Source organism: Choloepus didactylus, chromosome 6 (assembly GCF_015220235.1).
Source record: "Choloepus didactylus isolate mChoDid1 chromosome 6, mChoDid1.pri, whole genome shotgun sequence".
Classification (NCBI taxonomy): Eukaryota; Metazoa; Chordata; class Mammalia; order Pilosa; family Megalonychidae; genus Choloepus; species Choloepus didactylus.
In genome coordinates this window covers 92421843-92438664 of record NC_051312.1, presented here as the reverse complement: position 1 = coordinate 92438664, position 16822 = coordinate 92421843, and the positions used below count along the sequence as shown (strand labels likewise).

General features: G+C 36.9%; 1 protein-coding gene across 5 annotated transcripts in view; it reads left to right on the top strand.

Moving 5' to 3' along the window:
• RSF1 (remodeling and spacing factor 1) overlaps positions 1-16822 on the top strand; it is a 215829-nt gene that overhangs the window by 81336 nt on the left and 117671 nt on the right. For 4 of the 5 annotated variants that reach the window (XM_037840801.1, XM_037840800.1, XM_037840802.1 and 1 more), the window contains 2 exons: positions 13989-14081; positions 15879-16084. In XM_037840801.1, coding sequence (XP_037696729.1) covers positions 13989-14081; positions 15879-16084 — 299 coding nt within the window. Of the gene's footprint in view, positions 1-13334; positions 13488-13988; positions 14082-15878; positions 16085-16822 lie in introns of those variants that run through there. The other variant, XM_037840804.1, reaches the window with a different exon arrangement.

Genomic DNA, 16822 nt, shown 5'->3' with positions numbered 1-16822 from the left:
CAGTGTTCATAGAGGCATTGCCTCTATTGCCAATGATGGAAATTGCCAAGAGATGGAAATTGCCAAGAGATGGAAACAATCCAAATGTCCTTCAACAGATGAGTGGATAAACAAAATGTGGTATGTGTACACAATGGAATACTACAAAGTATTAAGAAGGAATGAGGTCATGAAACATATGACTACATGGATGAACCTTGTAGACAATGCTGAGTGAAATAAGCCAGACACAAAAAGAGAGATACTGTAGATTACCACTAATGTGAACTCTGTGAAAAATGTAAAATAAGTGTCTTATAATGTGGAATATAGGGGATGTAGAGATAGTCAGAAGCTGGTGAAGAGGGAACGATAATCTAATATGTACAGATATGATGATGAGGGTGATCTTAATGGTATGGGAATGATCAGATGTGACTGTGGCTTGTTAGTGGGATTATAAGTATCAGTGATGCATTGAAGCTAACAAGTTTGTAAATGGTTGTTTAAATGCATGTAACCCACAGAGTAGCACCACAAATCTAAATAAGTATTAGCATGATATCCTTAGCATAGGGTTAATGACAGAGTGGTATGGAAACAGTACCATTACATATTAATGATTATATTTAATAGGAATATCTTACCAACTCTACGCTAATACTAGGGATGAATAATTAGCGGCTGATAAGAGCTCTGGGATGTATTATGTTATGTTAATTGTTTAAAGTTGAGAGTGATGATGATTGTACAACTAAGTAAAGATAATGTAAGAAACTGTCCATTTATCTTGGGATAGAATATTTCTTAAGTGAAGTTAGGAACCCACTACTTACTAAATCAAGCCCTCGACTTGAAGCTTGCTCTTGTGAAACTTAGGGTTGTAAATAGGAGGCTGCTCCCTCCTATAATTATGCCTAAAAGGCACCTCCAAGGAACCTCTTTTGTTGCTCAGATGTGACCTTTCTCTCTCTAAGTCCAACTTGGCAAATACATTCATTAACCTCCCCCTGCATGAGGGCCATGACTCCCAGGGGAATTAATCTCCCTGGGGATGTGGGACATGATTCCCAGGAATGAGCCTGGCCCTGGCAGCAAGGGCTTGAAAATACCTACTTGATTAAAAGGGAAAAAAACAAATGGCAACAAGCTTAGGTCACAGTGGCTGAGAGATCCCAAATAGAGTCGAGAGGCTATCTTGGAGGTTTCTCTTATGCAAGTTCCAGCTAGACATCCCAAATGGCCACAGTATGCCATACCCTTACCAAAAGTAGTCCCCAAATACCTAGGTCCCCACCTGAGATTCTGTAAAAGATGTACTCACTAAGTTTTATCTTTCAGAAACTTAAATCTACCATACAGTTGCTATACCACACAAGTCCTAAAAGTCACTGCCTAGACACCCCTGAAGGTAAAGAAAGAGATTAAATGAGAGGAAGGGGTAGCAACAAACAAGATGAGATTTAACAAAGGTCTAGGAATACTGAAACTTTATATAATGATAGATATATTTTTTGGATTCTGGGATCTTGGAATGGCTGGAAGGAGTAAATGACATGGTGGAACTGTATCGTTATCATCGGGATTTGCTCTATAGCTCCTCAGTGTGTCGTGCCTTGATGGTCTTCACCTTTCTGTATATACCTTGTACTGCATTATAAGGAAAGAACTGATGCTGTGGAACTGTAACCCATAACAATTTTTGAAATTACCTATATGACTGTTTGTTGAGCTGTACATTGAGAGATGACACCATTCTGTATGTATGTTATATTTTACAGTAATGGAAATGGCTGAAGTTGTGGAACTATCACCGATGACATTCTTTGAAATTTCCTCGCTACTTGTGAAAGTGTACTTTGAAAGTTATCACTGTTGTGTATATAAGTTGAAGTGCACAATAAAAAAAATTAAAATTAAATTTAAAAAATTAATTCAACATGTTATCTTTTAAGAGTTAATGCTATAAAACTCTTAGAAGATGATATAGGAAAATATCTTCAGGACCTTGTAACAGGTAATGGAGTTTTAGATTTTATTCCAAAAGCACCAGCAGCAAAAGAAAAAAATAGATAAAATGGACTTCATCAAAATTTAAAGCTTTTATATATCAGAGTACATTATCAAGAAAGTGAAAAGACAACTCGAAAAACAGGAAAAAATATTTGGAATACATTTATTTGATAAGGGTTTAATATACAGAATATGTAAATACTCCTATAATTCAACAAGCAAAAGACAATTCAATTTACAAATGTGCCAAGGATGTAAATAGACATTTCTCTAAAGAAGATATTCAAATGGCCAATAAATATGTGAAAAGATGCTCATCATCATTTGCATTGGAGAAATGGAAATTAAAATTATAGTTAGCTACTACTTCACAGCCACTAGGTTGTTTATTATAAGAAAAAAAATCTGAAAATAACAATTGTTTGCTGGATGTATAGTAATAGGAACCCTTATACATTGTTGGTAGGAATGTAAAATGGTGCTGTCACTATGGAAACTAATCTGGTGTTTCCTCAGAAAGTTAAACATAGAATCACTATAAGACCCAGCAGTTACACTCCTAGGTATTACCCCCATAGAATTGAAAACAGGGACTTGAAAGATATTTGTACACCAGTGTTCATCGCAGCATTATTGACAATAGCCAAAAGATGGTTGCCTAAGTGACCATCAGCAGGTAAATGAATAAAGAAAATGTGATTTTCAGTTGAATGTAAACTGGCACTCTTAAAGGTAATACTATTTTTTTAAATTTTAAAATTTAAAAATTTTTACTCAGCTGTAAAAAGGAGTGAAGTGCTTGTATATCCTACAAGAGGATAAATATTGTATGATTTCTCATATAAAATTCTTAGGATAAGAAATCAGTATAGTGATTACTGGGGTGTGGAGAAATATTGCTGAATGAGTATTAGTTTTGGTTTGTGGTCGTGAAAATAGTCTGGAAATAGCTGTGAAAGTTATATGGTATTGTTAATGTACTTAACATCAAAGAATTGTCCACTTAAAGTGGTTAAAAAGATTTTTATTTTGTGTATATTTTACCACAATTAAGACTAAAAAAGTTGGTGTTAAAAAGATTGAGGTCATCTGAATGAGATAATTGTAAATTTGTATATAATCTCAATATGTGTAGCTGAGGAGGATGGGAATAATGACATTTTTCATGATTTCCATGTCTCCCTCATGTTCATTCTCCTGTGTCTCTGCCTTTGATGTTTTGCAGTAGAAAGAGTGTGATGCTGAAATCACAACTGATTTTAAGTCCTGAGTATTCCTACAAAATTTTGAGCGGATGGTTACTATTATCTCTGAACTTGTTTTTTCATCTTTAAAATGATACTTCTTTGGTTACTGTGTTTAGGTGCTTTAGGAGATCATTTCTAGTTTTAGGCCATTTTCAGTCTAAAAATAAGCCCTGGACCCTTTGGCTGTCACTCCTTATTCCTCCTTACCCCCAGCTATAGGCAACCACTTTCTACATTCTCTCTAAATTTGCCTATTCTGGATATTTTATATAAATACAATCATATAGTATGTGGCCTTTTGTGTCTTGCTTCTTTTACTTAGCATAGTGTTTTTAGGGTTCATCCATGCTAGAGCATATAACAGTACTTTATTCCTTTTTATTACCTAATAATATTCCATCATATAGTTATACCACATTTTATTTATTCATTCATCAGTTGGACAATTGGGTTGTTTCCACTTTTCATCTGTCATGAATAATACTGCTATGAACTATCATGTACAAAGTTTTGTGTGGACAGATGTTTTCATGCTAAGTCATATGATACCTCTATGTTTAACATTTTGAGGACCTGCTATGGAATTTTCCAAAGTGGGTATACCATTTTACATTCCCACAGTATTTTATAAGGGTTCCAGTTTCTCTACATTCTCACCAACTTTTGCTGTTATCTGCCTTTTTTGCTTATAGCTATCCTAGTGTGTGTTAAGTTGTATCTCATTGTGGTTTTAATTTTACATTTCCTTAACAATTAAACATTTTTTTATATGCTTATCGGCCATCTGTATATCTTCTTTTTGGAAATGTCTGTTCATATCCTGACCATTTAGCTTTTGATATAATCACTTTAGGGTCTTCCCTGTGTAATATTCTAAAAATTTCTCTTTCCTCTTTGTACCTCAGTTTTTTCCTCCTACAAAATGCAGTACTATCAGTCAAAGGAAGTATGGTATTCCATCTGCCTGCCTTTGAAGACCTTCCCTTATATAGCTCTTGGCCATTCTATCTGCATCTTTTTTTTTTTTTTACCGTCACCTCCTATAAACTTGTTGTATACAAATTGGTAAAATGTTGACACTGGTACAGGATAAGAATAGGATAACCCAACTAAGAGGGCCAAACAAGTCTTATTCCTTGGTTGAGATGGTCATATAAACAGTTACACCTGCCTACTTGCTTTTTTTTTTTTTTTTTAAATTCAGTTTTATTGATATATATTCACAAACCATACAGTCATCGATGGTATACAATCAACTGTTCACAGTATGATCATATAGTTATGCGTTCATCACCACAATCTATTTCTGAACATTTTCCTTACATCAGAAAGAATCAGAATAAGAATAAAAAATAAAAGTGAAAAGAGAATACCCAAACCATCCCCCCATCCCACCCTATTTGTCATTTAGTTTTTACTCCCATTTTTCTACTGATTTTTTTTCAATTTTTTAACTTTGTTTATCAAAAAATTAAAAACAAACAGGCAAACAACAACCAAAAAAACCCCACAACATTTCAAACAAAGCAATGGATTAAGGAAAACAAATAACCTAAAATAACTACTTTGCTTCCAATATGTTCCTACCATACCCCAAGAAAATTAATAAACCATGTCCAAACAGAGGAGTAAGAAAAACAATCTAAAATAACTACATTCCTTCCAACATGTTCCTACCATACCCCAAGAAAATTAACAACCCCTAAGAAAACAACGGAATAAGAGAAAAAAAAACCTAAAATAACTCTATTGCTTCCAACATGATCTTACTATATCCAAGAAAGTTTACAAACCATAATCATTCCTGAGCATTCCCATAACATTGAGATTACCCTCCATAGTTTATCTGTTCTTATTAGATTATCATTCCCCCTCCAATAATTGGTATCTCTAGGTCCCCTACATTCTACAGTATAAAACATTGTACATTTTTCACAGAATTCACATTAGTGGTAACATACAATATCTCTCTTTTTGTGCCTGGCTTATTTTGCTCAGCATTATGTCTTTTTTTTTTTTTTTTTTTTTTTTTTAATCTTCATTTCATTGAGATATATTCATATACCACGCAGTCATACAAAACAAATCGTACTTTCGATTGTTCACAGTACCATTACGTAGTTGTACATTCATCACCCAAATCAATCCCTGACACCCAAATCAATCCCTGACACCTTCATTAGCACCCACACAAAAATAACAAGAAAAAGAGCAATTGAAGTAAAAAAGAACACTGGGTACCTTTGTCTGTTTGTTTCCTTCCCCTATTTTTCTACTCATCCATCCATAAACTAGACAAAGTGGAGTGTGGTCCTTATGGCTTTCCCAATCCCCTTGTCACCCCTCATAAGCTACATTTTTATACAACTGTCTTCGAGATTCATGGGTTCTGGGTTGTAGTTTGATAGTTTCAGGTATCCACCACCAGCTACCCCAATTCTTTAGAACCTAAAAAAGGGTTGTCTAAAGTGTGCGTAAGAGTGCCCGCCAGAGTGACCTCTCGGCTCCTTTTGGATTCTCTCTGCCACTGAAGCTTATTTCATTTCCTTTCACATCCCCCTTTTGGTCAAGAAGATGTTCTCCGTCCCACGATGCCAGGTCTACATTCTTCCCCGGGAGTCATATTCCACGTTGCCAGGGAGATTCACTCCCCTGGGTGTCTGATCCCATGTAGTGGGGAGGGCAGTGATTTCACCTTTCAAGTTGGCTTAGCTAGAGAGACAGGGCCACATCTGAGCAACAAAGAGGCATTCGGGAGGAGGCTCTTAGGCACAACCATAGGGAGGCCTAGCCTCTCCTTTGCAGCAACCGTCTTCCCAAGGGTAAAACCTGTGGTAGAGGGCTCAAGCCATCAAACCACCAGTCCCCTATGTCTGTGGTCATGTTAGCAACCATGGAGGTGGGGTAGGCGAATACCCCTGCATTCTCCACAGGCTCCTCAAGGGGGCACTGCATCTTTTTTTTTTTTCCCTTGTTTTTGTTTTTTTTTTTTTTTTAACTTTCCCTTCTTTTTTAAATCAACTGTATGAAAAAAAAGTTAAAAAGAAAACAAACATACAATAAAAGAACATTTCAAAGAGACCATAACAAGGGAGTAACAAAAAGACAACTAACCTAAGATAACTGCTTAACTTCCAACATATTCCTACTTTACGCCAAGAAAGTTACCTAATATAGCAACATTTCTGTGAACTTGCTCCTACTATATCCATCAGAAATTAACAGACCATAGTCATTCCTGGGCATCCCCAGAACCTTAAATAGCTTATCTGTTCTTCTTGGATTATTGTTCCCCCTTCCTTAATTGCTCTCTATTGCTAGTTCCCCTACATTCTACATTATAAGCCATTTGTTTTATATTTTTCAAAGTTCACATTAGTGGTAGCATATAATATTTCTCTTTTTGTGCCTGGCTTATTTCGCTCAGCATTATGTCTTCAAGGTTCATCCATGTTGTCATATGTTTCACGAGATCGTTCCTTCTTACTGCCGCGTAGTATTCCATCGTGTGTATATACCACATTTTATTTATCCACTCATCTGTTGAAGGACATTTGGGTTGTTTCCATCTTTTGGCAATTGTGAATAATGCTGCTATGAACATTGGCGTGCAGATATCTGTTCGTGTCACTGCTTTCCGATCTTCCGGCTATATACCGAGAAGTGCAATCGCTGGGTCGAATGGTAACTCTATATCTAGTTTTCTAAGGAGCTGCCAGACTGACTTCCAGAGTGGCTGAACCATTATACAGTCCCACCAACTGTGAATAAGAGTTCCAATTTCTCCACATCCCCTCCAGCATTTGTAGTTTCCTGTTTGTTTAATGGCCGCCATTCTAACCGGTGTTAGATGGTATCTCATTGTGGTCTTAATTTGCATCTCTCTAATAGCTAGTGAAGCTGAACATTTTTTCATGTGTTTCTTGGCCATTTGTATTTCCTCTTGAGAGAAGTGTCTTTTCATATCTTTTGCCCATTTTATAATTGGTCCGGCTGTACTATTGTCATTGAGTTGTAGGATTTCTTTATATATGCAAGATATCAGTCTTTTGTCAGATACATGGTTTCCAAAAATTTTTTCCCATTGAGTTGGCTGCCTCTTTACCTTTTTGAGAAATTCCTTTGAGGTGCAGAAACTTCTAAGCTTGAGGAGTTCCCATTTATCTATTTTCTCTTTTGTTGCTTGTGCTTTGGGTGTAAAGTCTAGGAAGTGGCCGCCTAATACAAGGTCTTGAAGATGTTTTCCTACATTATCTTCTAGGAGTTTTATGGTACTTTCTTTTATATTGAGATCTTTGGTCCATTTTGAGTTAATTTTTGTGTAGGGGGTGAGGTAGGGGTCCTCTTTCATTCTTTTGGATATGGGTATCCAACTCTCCCAGCCCCATTTGTTGAAAAGACCATTATGGCTCAGTTCAGTGACTTTGGGGGCCTTATCAAAGATCAGTCGGCCATAGATCTGAGGGTCTATCTCCGAATTCTCAATTCGATTCCATTGATCTATATGTCTATCTTTGTGCCAGTACCATGCTGTTTTGGCAACTGTGGCTTTATAATAAGCTTCAAAGTCAGGGAGTGTAAGTCCTCCCACTTCGTTTTTCTTTTTTAGAGTGTCTTTAGCAATTCAAGGCATCTTCCCTTTCCAAATAAATTTGATAACTAGCTTTTCCAAGTCTGCAAAGTAGGTTGTTGGAATTTTGATTGGGATTGCATTGAATCTGTAGATGAGTTTGGGTAGAATTGACATCTTAATGACATTTAGTCTTCCTATCCATGAACATGGAATATTTTTCCATCTTTTAAGGTCCCCTTCTATTTCTTTTAGTAGAGTTATGTAGTTTTCTTTGTATAGGTCTTTTACATCTTTGGTTAAGTTTATTCCTAGGTACTTGATTTTTTTAGTTGCTATTGAAAATGGTATCTTTTTCTTGAGTATCTCTTCAGTTTGTTCATTTCTAGCATATAGAAACATTACTGACTTATGTGCATTAACCTTGTATCCCGCTACTTTGCTAAATTTGTTTATTAGCTCTAGTAGCTGTATCGTTGATTTCTCAGGGTTTTCTAGATATAAGATCATATCATCTGCAAACAATGACAGTTTTACTTCTTCTTTTCCAATTTGGATGCCTTTTATTTCTTTGTCTTGCCGGATTGCCCTGGCTAGCACTTCCAGCACAATGTTGAATAACAGTGGTGATAGCGGGCATCCTTGTCTTGTTCCTGATCTTAGAGGGAAGGCTTTCAGTCTCTCTCCATTGAGTACTATGCTGGCTGTGGGTTTTTCATATATGCTCTTTATGATGTTGAGGAAGTTTCCTTCAATTCCTACCTTTTGAAGTGTTTTTATCAAAAATGGATTTTGGATTTTGTCAAATGCTTTTTCAGCATCTATTGAGATGATCAATTGATTTTTCCCTTTTGACTTGTTAATGTGTTGTAATACATTGATTGATTTTCTTATGTTGAACCATCCTTGCATGCCTGGAATGAACCCCACTTGGTCATGGTGTATGATTTTTTTAATGTGTCTTTGGATTCGATTTGCAAGTATTTTGTTGAGGATTTTTGCATCTATATTCATTAGGGAGATTGGCCGGTAGTTTTCCTTTTTTGTAGCATCTTTACCTGGTTTTGGTATTAGATTGATGTTAGCTTCATAAAATGAGTTAGGTAGTGTTCCCTTTTCTTCAATGTTTTGAAAGAGTTTGAGTAAGATTGGTGTCAGTTCTTTCTGGAAAGTTTGGTAGAATTCCCCTGTGAAGCCATCTGGCCCTGGGCATTTATTTGTGGGAAGATTTTTGATGACTGATTGGATCTCTTTGCTTGTGATGGGTTGGTTAAGGTCTTCTATTTCTTCTCTGGTCAGTCTAGGTTGTTCACATGTTTCCAGGAAATTGTCCATTTCTTCTACATTATCCAGTTTGTTGCCATACATTTGTTCATAATATCCTCTTATAATTTTTTTAATTTCTTCAGGATCTGCAGTTATGTCACCTTTTTCATTCATTATTTTGTTTATATGGGTCTTCTCTCTTTTTGATTTTGTCAGTCTAGCTAGGGGCTTGTCAATCTTGTTGATCTTCTCAAAGAACCAACTTTTGGTGATATTTATCCTCTCTATTGTTTTTTTGTTCTCTCTGTCATTTATTTCTGCTTTAATCCTTGTTATTTCTTTTCTTCTACTTGGTTTAGGATTGGTTTGCTGTTCATTTTCTAGCTTCTTCAGTTGATCCATTAGTTCTTTGATTTTGGCTCTTTCTTCCTTTTTAATATATGCGTTTAGTGCTATAAATTTCCCTCTTAGCACTGCTTTTGCTGCATCCCATAGGTTTTGGTATGTTCTGTTCTCATTTTCATTCGTCTCTATATATTTAGCAATTTCTCTTGCTTTTCTTCTTTAACCCACTGATTGTTTAGGAGTGTGTTGTTTAACCTCCAGGTATTTGTGAATTTTCTAAGTCTCTGATGGTTATTGACTTCTAATTGTATTCCATTGTGGTCAGAGAATGTGCTTTGAATAATTTCAATCTTTTTAAATTTATTGAGGCTTGTTTTATGTCCCAGCATATGATCTATTCTGGAGAAAGTTCCGTGAGCACTAGAAAAGTATGTGTAACCTGGTGATTTGGGATGTAATGTCCTGTATATGTCTGTTAAATCTAATTCATTTATCAGATTGTTTAGGTTTTCAGTTTCCTTATTGGTCTTCTGTCTGGTTGATCTATCTATAGGAGAGAGTGATGTGTTGAAGTCTCCCACAATTATTGTGGAAACATCAATTGCTTCCTTTAGTTTTGCCAGTGTTTCTCTCATGTATTTTGTGGCACCTTCGTTGGGTGCATAGACATTTATGATTGTTATTTCTTCTTGCTGAATTGCCCCTTTTATTAGTACGTAGTGGCCTTCTTTGTCTCTCAAAACATCCCTGCATTTGAAGTCTATTTTATCTGAGATTAATATTGCTACACCTGCTTTCTTTTGGCTGTAGCTTGCATGAAATATTTTTTTCCATCCTTTCACTTTCAGTTTCTTTGTGTCCCTGTGTCTAAGATGAGTCTCTTGTATGCAACATATTGATGGTTCATTTTTTTTGATCCATTCTTCGAATCTATATCTTTTATTTGGGGAGTTTAATCCATTTACATTCAACGTTATAACCGTGAACGCATTTCTTGAATCAGCCATCTTATCCTTTGGTTTATGTTTGTCATATTTTTCCCCTCTCTCTATTAATATCCTTTATTGTACCCATACCGAATCTCTTTAGTATTGTACCTTTCTCCAAGTCTCTCTGTCCTTTCTTTGTTTCTCTGTCTGTAGGGCTCCCTTGAGTATCTGCAGTAGGGCAGGTCTCTTGTTAGCAAATTCTCTCAGCATTTGTTTGTCTGTGAAAAATTTAAGCTCTCCCTCAAATTTGAAGGAGAGCTTTGCTGGATAAAGTATTCTTGGCTGGAAATTCCTCTCACTCAGAATTTTAAATATATCGTGCCACTGCCTTCTTGCCTCCATGGTGGCTGCTGAGTAGTCACTACTTAGTCTTATGCTGTTTCCTTTGTATGTGGTGAATTGCTTTTCTCTTGCTGCTTTCAGAACTTGCTCCTTCTCTTCTGTGTTTGACAGTGTGATCAGTATATGTCTCGGAGTGGGTTTATTTCTATTTATTCTATTTGGAGTTCGCTGAGCATTTATGATTTGTGTATTTATGTTGTTTAGAAGATTTGGGAAGTTTTCCCCAACAATTTCTTTGAATACTCTTCCTAGACCTTTACCCTTTTCTTCCCCTTCTGGGACACCAATGAGTCTTATATTAGGACGCTTCATATTATCTATCATATCCCTGAGGTCCATTTCGATTTTTTCAATTTTTTTCCCCATTCTTTCTTTTATGCTTTCATTTTCCATTCTGTCATCTTCCAGGTCACTGATTCGTTGTTCAACTTCCTCTAGTCTTGTACTATGAGTGTCCAGAATCTTTTTAATTTGGTCAACAGTTTCTTTAATTTCCATAAGATCGTCCATTTTTTTATTTAGTCTTGCAATGTCTTCTTTATGCTCTTCTAGGGTCTTCTTGATTTCCTTTATCTCCCGTACTATGGTCTCATTATTCATCTTTAGTTCTTTGAGTAGCTGCTCTAGGTGCTGTGTCTCTTCTGGTCTTTTGATTTGGGTGCTTGGGCTTGGGTTATCCATATCGTCTGGTTTTTCATATGCTTTATAATTTTCTGTTGTTTTTGGCCTCGTGGCATTTGCTGAACTTGATAGGGTTCTTTTAGGATTTGTAGACCAATTGAAGTCCTTATCTCTAATTTCTCAGATCTACAGCTTCGTGGAGTACACTTTCTCTAACTAACCAGCAGGTGGCGTCCACGAGCCACCTGTTCTCCACAAGCCAGTTCTCCCCTGCTTAGCCTTTTTGGTGAGTGGGGGAGTGAGTCTTGTGGGGTCCAGTTGGTGTACCAAGCTTGCGTGTGTAGTTGGTGTTGCCTGCCCTGTATATGGGGCATGTTTCTGGGCAGTCAGGAAGTGGGGGGTGGCTCTAACAATCAAATCTCCCTGGTGATCCTAGAGTTTTAAAGCTGCTGCAATAGTCTAATCCTTCAGTTCAGTCCTGCCACAGTTTGTCTCTGCCACTGACCCACAAGTCCTTGGTATTGGCGTATGGCTCCTGAGACTTGCAAGTGGGCCCCTCTTCCAGGCCGTGCACCCCGGGTCCTCTGTTGAGGGATGACTGTGCTATGTCACAGGTGAGTGCCATCCCCCCAGGGCAGTTCTGGGCTGCTGGGCTGTGTTGGGAGGCTCCCAGTCTGCTCAAATGATGGCTGAATGGGGCTTTGTTAATTCACACTGCTCTACCTTCCCAACTCTGGGACAATCAGCTGAGGTTGCAGGGAAGGCTAATGTCCACGCCCAGTTTTGTGGTGTGTGCCTGTTATTTGAAGCACTTCCGTCACCCTGGGTTGTCTGGGGCAGTTCTGGGCTGTGGGGCTGGCGATGGGCAGGAGTGTTTCCTGTCCACCAGGATGATGGCTGTGAGCGGACACCTCTCTTTTCTTGGGAAGTTGTGGTGTTTAGTGAATTTTCTCAGCCACTGGATTACTGCGTTTTGTCTCAGAGCTCTCCTAGTTCTGCTCTTGACTTGACCTGCCCAAATAGCAAGTCTTTGAAGCTTTCTGTATTGGGCTTCTTAGAGTAATTGTTTTAGAAAAAGAAAAAAGGATTTAAAAAAAAAAAAAAAAACAGGCCCTCCTCAGAGATCTAATGGGTTATTGAAATGCTAAGAGACAAAGCAACCAGGGCCATTAAGGAAAGGTCCACAGGGCAGAGAGATCAGCTTTTCTTCGGGATTTGCATATGCACCTCCGGGCCCGTCCCCTTTCTATGTTCACCAGAACTCCAAAAATCCTCCGCTTTTATTTTGGAGTTTTTCTTGTTGTTTTTTTTCTATGCCTGTCTCCTCTCTGCTGGGCTGGCTGCTCTCAGATTCTCTGGTGTCTGGTCTCAGTCTATCTGTGGTTGGAGTTTGAATCAGTAGAATGAGTTTCCGATAAGGGCTGCCACTGCAGTTCTCCCTTCTCCTTCCCGGAGCTGACAGCCCCTCCTCCCCCGGGACTGAGCCTGGCAGGGAGGGGCGCGGGTCCCCTGGCCGCAAAAACGTACAGATTTCTCTGATCTCAGCAGTTCCACGTTTTCATGAGTGTTGTATGAAGTATGCCCAAAGTCAGATTGCTCTGTGGTGTCCAGTCCACGCAGTTCCTGGCTTTCTACCTACTTTCCTGGAGGAGTAACTAAAACATACAGCTCACCAGTCTGCCATCTTGCCCCGCCTCTCCTCTGCCTACTTGCTTTTATCCAGTCTATCTTATTGCCCTCACTCTAGCATAATCTACTGCTTTCTCTTGGCATCCATTAAACTCTTTGCTCCTTGTATTACAAGAAGAGTATGAAATTGCTAGGCACTATACATCATTTTGATGCCTACTTCACAGCCTTTAATGTGATGTTATTACTCTTCTCCTTTTATTGCTGAGGAAGCTGACTTAGAGAGGTTATGGAATTTATGCCACTTCTCCTTATTAGTCTTCCTTATTGGCCTCCTCTGACCTCTAGCATGGCAGGTGCTGCTGAAATGGGAAAAAGCTTCCTGCATGGACTTTGAGCAGAGCAGTTATCTACATCTTATTTCCTCGGCCTGTTATAGTACTCTGGTTTACCTGGAATGCTTGTGAAGGAAAGAAGCCTAGACTTGTAAGTTCACAGTCACATTATAGAATGTCTCAAATGTGAAGCAAATGGAAGTTTTACTTTACCCATAAACAGGAGGACATTAAGTTGGAGAGTGGCTTGATTAAAAATATGTGTACAGTTTAGCATGTTCATTGAACTTCCCTCTGTTCGAAACATAGAGATGAATAAACCAGTGTTCTTGCCCTCAAGGAACTTCCAGGCCATTAGGAGAGATGGAATGAAATAATTATTCCCATTTGGGTAAATGTGCTTCAAAAGTGTTTATAAAGTTCTTGAGAGCAAAGGAGGGAGCTCAGGAGAGCACTTCTTAACTTAAACTCAGTCATCAGACAATAGTAAACATTTTGGGGGAATTTAAGTAGTATGTGCAATTGGATTGAACTATGCTTGGTATAGAGTCTTTTCTTTATAACAAGAACAGTTTACATAATTGTACAACAAAACTATTGAGTGTAAATAAAAATCGCTTTCATTTATTAAGATATTAACTTTCTCTGACAGATATGCCAAGAGTTTAATAGTACCTGGGCATGGGAGATGGAGAAGAAGGGCTATCTTGAAATGAGTGTTGAATGCAAACTGGCACTCTTAAAGGTAATACTTTTTTATTTAATAATTTTTAAAATTTAAACTTTCATCCTTGACTCCTGGTAGAATTGGAAAATGATTGAAAAGTAGACATCCTTAGCGTACATGAAACAGAACAATGTATTCTCTTATTTTTTGGTGACAAGAACAGTGTATTCTTTAAATTGCTGGGTTTTTTTGTTGTTGTTTTTCGATACACTAGTATATAGCTAGACTTTATTATCTCTTCTCGTAGAGACAACAATAAAATGGGTAAACAATTGCCTCAAATGAATTTCATTTATTATTTTCATCCTTCACAAACATTACTGATAAATACTATAAGCTATGATAAATCTGCAGCAGATTTGCTAAGTTAATAATTTGATATGGTTGTGTGCCTAATAAAACCCTCACATAACTAAAACCTACCTGATTATAATAGGTCTTCTTAAAGTAGATTTATTATAGTTCTTAAAATTTTATGTAAGTATATATATATATATATTATTTTTTTGGAGAGAGACTGACTATATAGTAAATGTTATTTTCTTGCCCCACATGAAAGTCTGCAAAATCCTTAAGATCCCTTTCTAAGAAAAGCCAAAGTCCTAGTAAACTCAGATTTCAGGATGTATTATCGTGCATACTTATCTATCACCAGAAGTGGGCTAAGACCACATACCAATTTGTGGCTCCAAAGGGGTATGTAAAATGATTCATAGGGGTGTCAGTACATCCTTAGAACTTAGAGTGACAGTTTTTTAAAATATCAACTTTTCAAATAAACTTTTTTTATGCATTCCTATAACATACATAATATTTTAGTTGAGGTACATGTATATAATTTAATAAACATAATTTATTTATGCATATACTTTAATAAACGTGTATAATATAACAAATGCATAAATACATGTATGTAATATGTATGTAGTATATACACATATAATTACTGATGGTGTGTTACCACTTTTTTACTGGTGGGTATGCTTGCTTTGATCAAGAAGGTTTAAAGACTACTAGGCTAGCTAACATAGGCAAGGGCATGGAGACTATGATAGGAGCTTCATGTGTTGTCTGCCTGAACAGAAATGCTCAGGGAAGACATCTCCCTTTAAACCTTGATGATATACAAAAATATCTAACAAAAAGTTAGGTAGGTCCTCCAGAGTCATCATGTTAATATCTTTTTATTGAGAGAATCCTCCAGAGGCGGCTTTCAGTGAAAAACTACCTTCTTTGAAACCTTTAAATGTCTCAGTCTGTAAAAAACGGATAGTCATTTGAAGAATAATGTTGCTCTTAAAACTTTAGAAGAGAAAGAATCATTGAAAATTTTATACTGTGAGGCAGTTTTGGAAACATTAGTGCAAGCAGGCTCAAAGCTTTTGAAATATAGCTTGAATTGTGTTTCAGAAATTGGGTCAAACCTTTAAGTGTATGTAAAGCTAAAGTAAAAGATTACCTTAAATTTTATCTTTTTAAATAGGTTATTCCTAAAGTGGGTATATGAAAGAAGGGGGAAGAATTGTGAAAGATGGATACTCTACACATGGTCATTCTACTCCTGTCCCTGAATCAGTGCTGTGACAATTGAGTGTTACTACCTCATGACACTGGGAAACCCCATGTGAAATAAAAGATTTTTTAGCGTAGAATCGCAAAAGATCATTTATATCTGTGTTCATGGCCAAGATCATAGACCTCTTACACAACTTTAAAGCAACAGAATACTTTAATATGGTGGTTGGATATATCACATTTATCGTGATAGATTAGTGTTTGTGAGATATTTTAAGCCATGTTGTGTCTATATTCCAGTACCTCTGCGAGTGTCAGTTTGATGACAATCTCAAGTTCAAGAATATTATTAATGAGGAAGATGCCGATACCATGCGTCTCCAGCCAATTGGCCGAGACAAAGATGGCCTCATGTACTGGTATCAGATAGATCAAGATCACAATGTCAGGATGTACATAGAAGAACAAGATGATCAAGATGGCTCTTCATGGAAATGCATTGTCAGGTATCTTTTATTTGAATATCATTACATTTGTGTGTTTCTCAAGTTTGATTTCTTCTCTAATGTAATCTAGGAGGCCAGGTGGTCCTATTTTGAGGATGTTGGGTAACTTCCAGGACCTAGCACAGTGCTCATATCAGCCCTTAATTAATGTGTGTGACACCATCAGTTAATATTTTTCAATTAATATATATATATATATTGGTGTGATTTATATCAGAACACATGCCTTTGCACCTCCAGAAGCCATAATCTGACAAATAATGCAAGAATAATACGCACAGCAAAACACTTTGTTACATAAAAACACAAGAAAATTTTGTTTGTTCTTGTATAGCTAGTTTTCTGTTAGGCATTATCTATTTATTTCTAATATTTTAATATAGCCAGTTTATCTTGACACTTTATTAAACTTTTTTTTTTTTGCTGTGCATACATTTCTTCTATCAAGACTCTGAAGAAATCTGAGGGACAGTCTGCTTTTTTCCCACAGACCTTTTGTAAAACCTTGATTTTTAAATTTATGTTGACAGATACTGAAGAGAAACACTTAATGTGAAACCTTGAAATAAAACTTTTTTTCCTCAGTGACACTGGCATATTTATTCAGAATTGTGCCCACTTTTCTAAGCAACTCTATTATTTAGAATTCAACCACGTATACACACAGTATATACTAATTTTGGATACATCAGGGTATCTATAACTAATGTCGGGAAACCTCATGGATTTCTCACCATT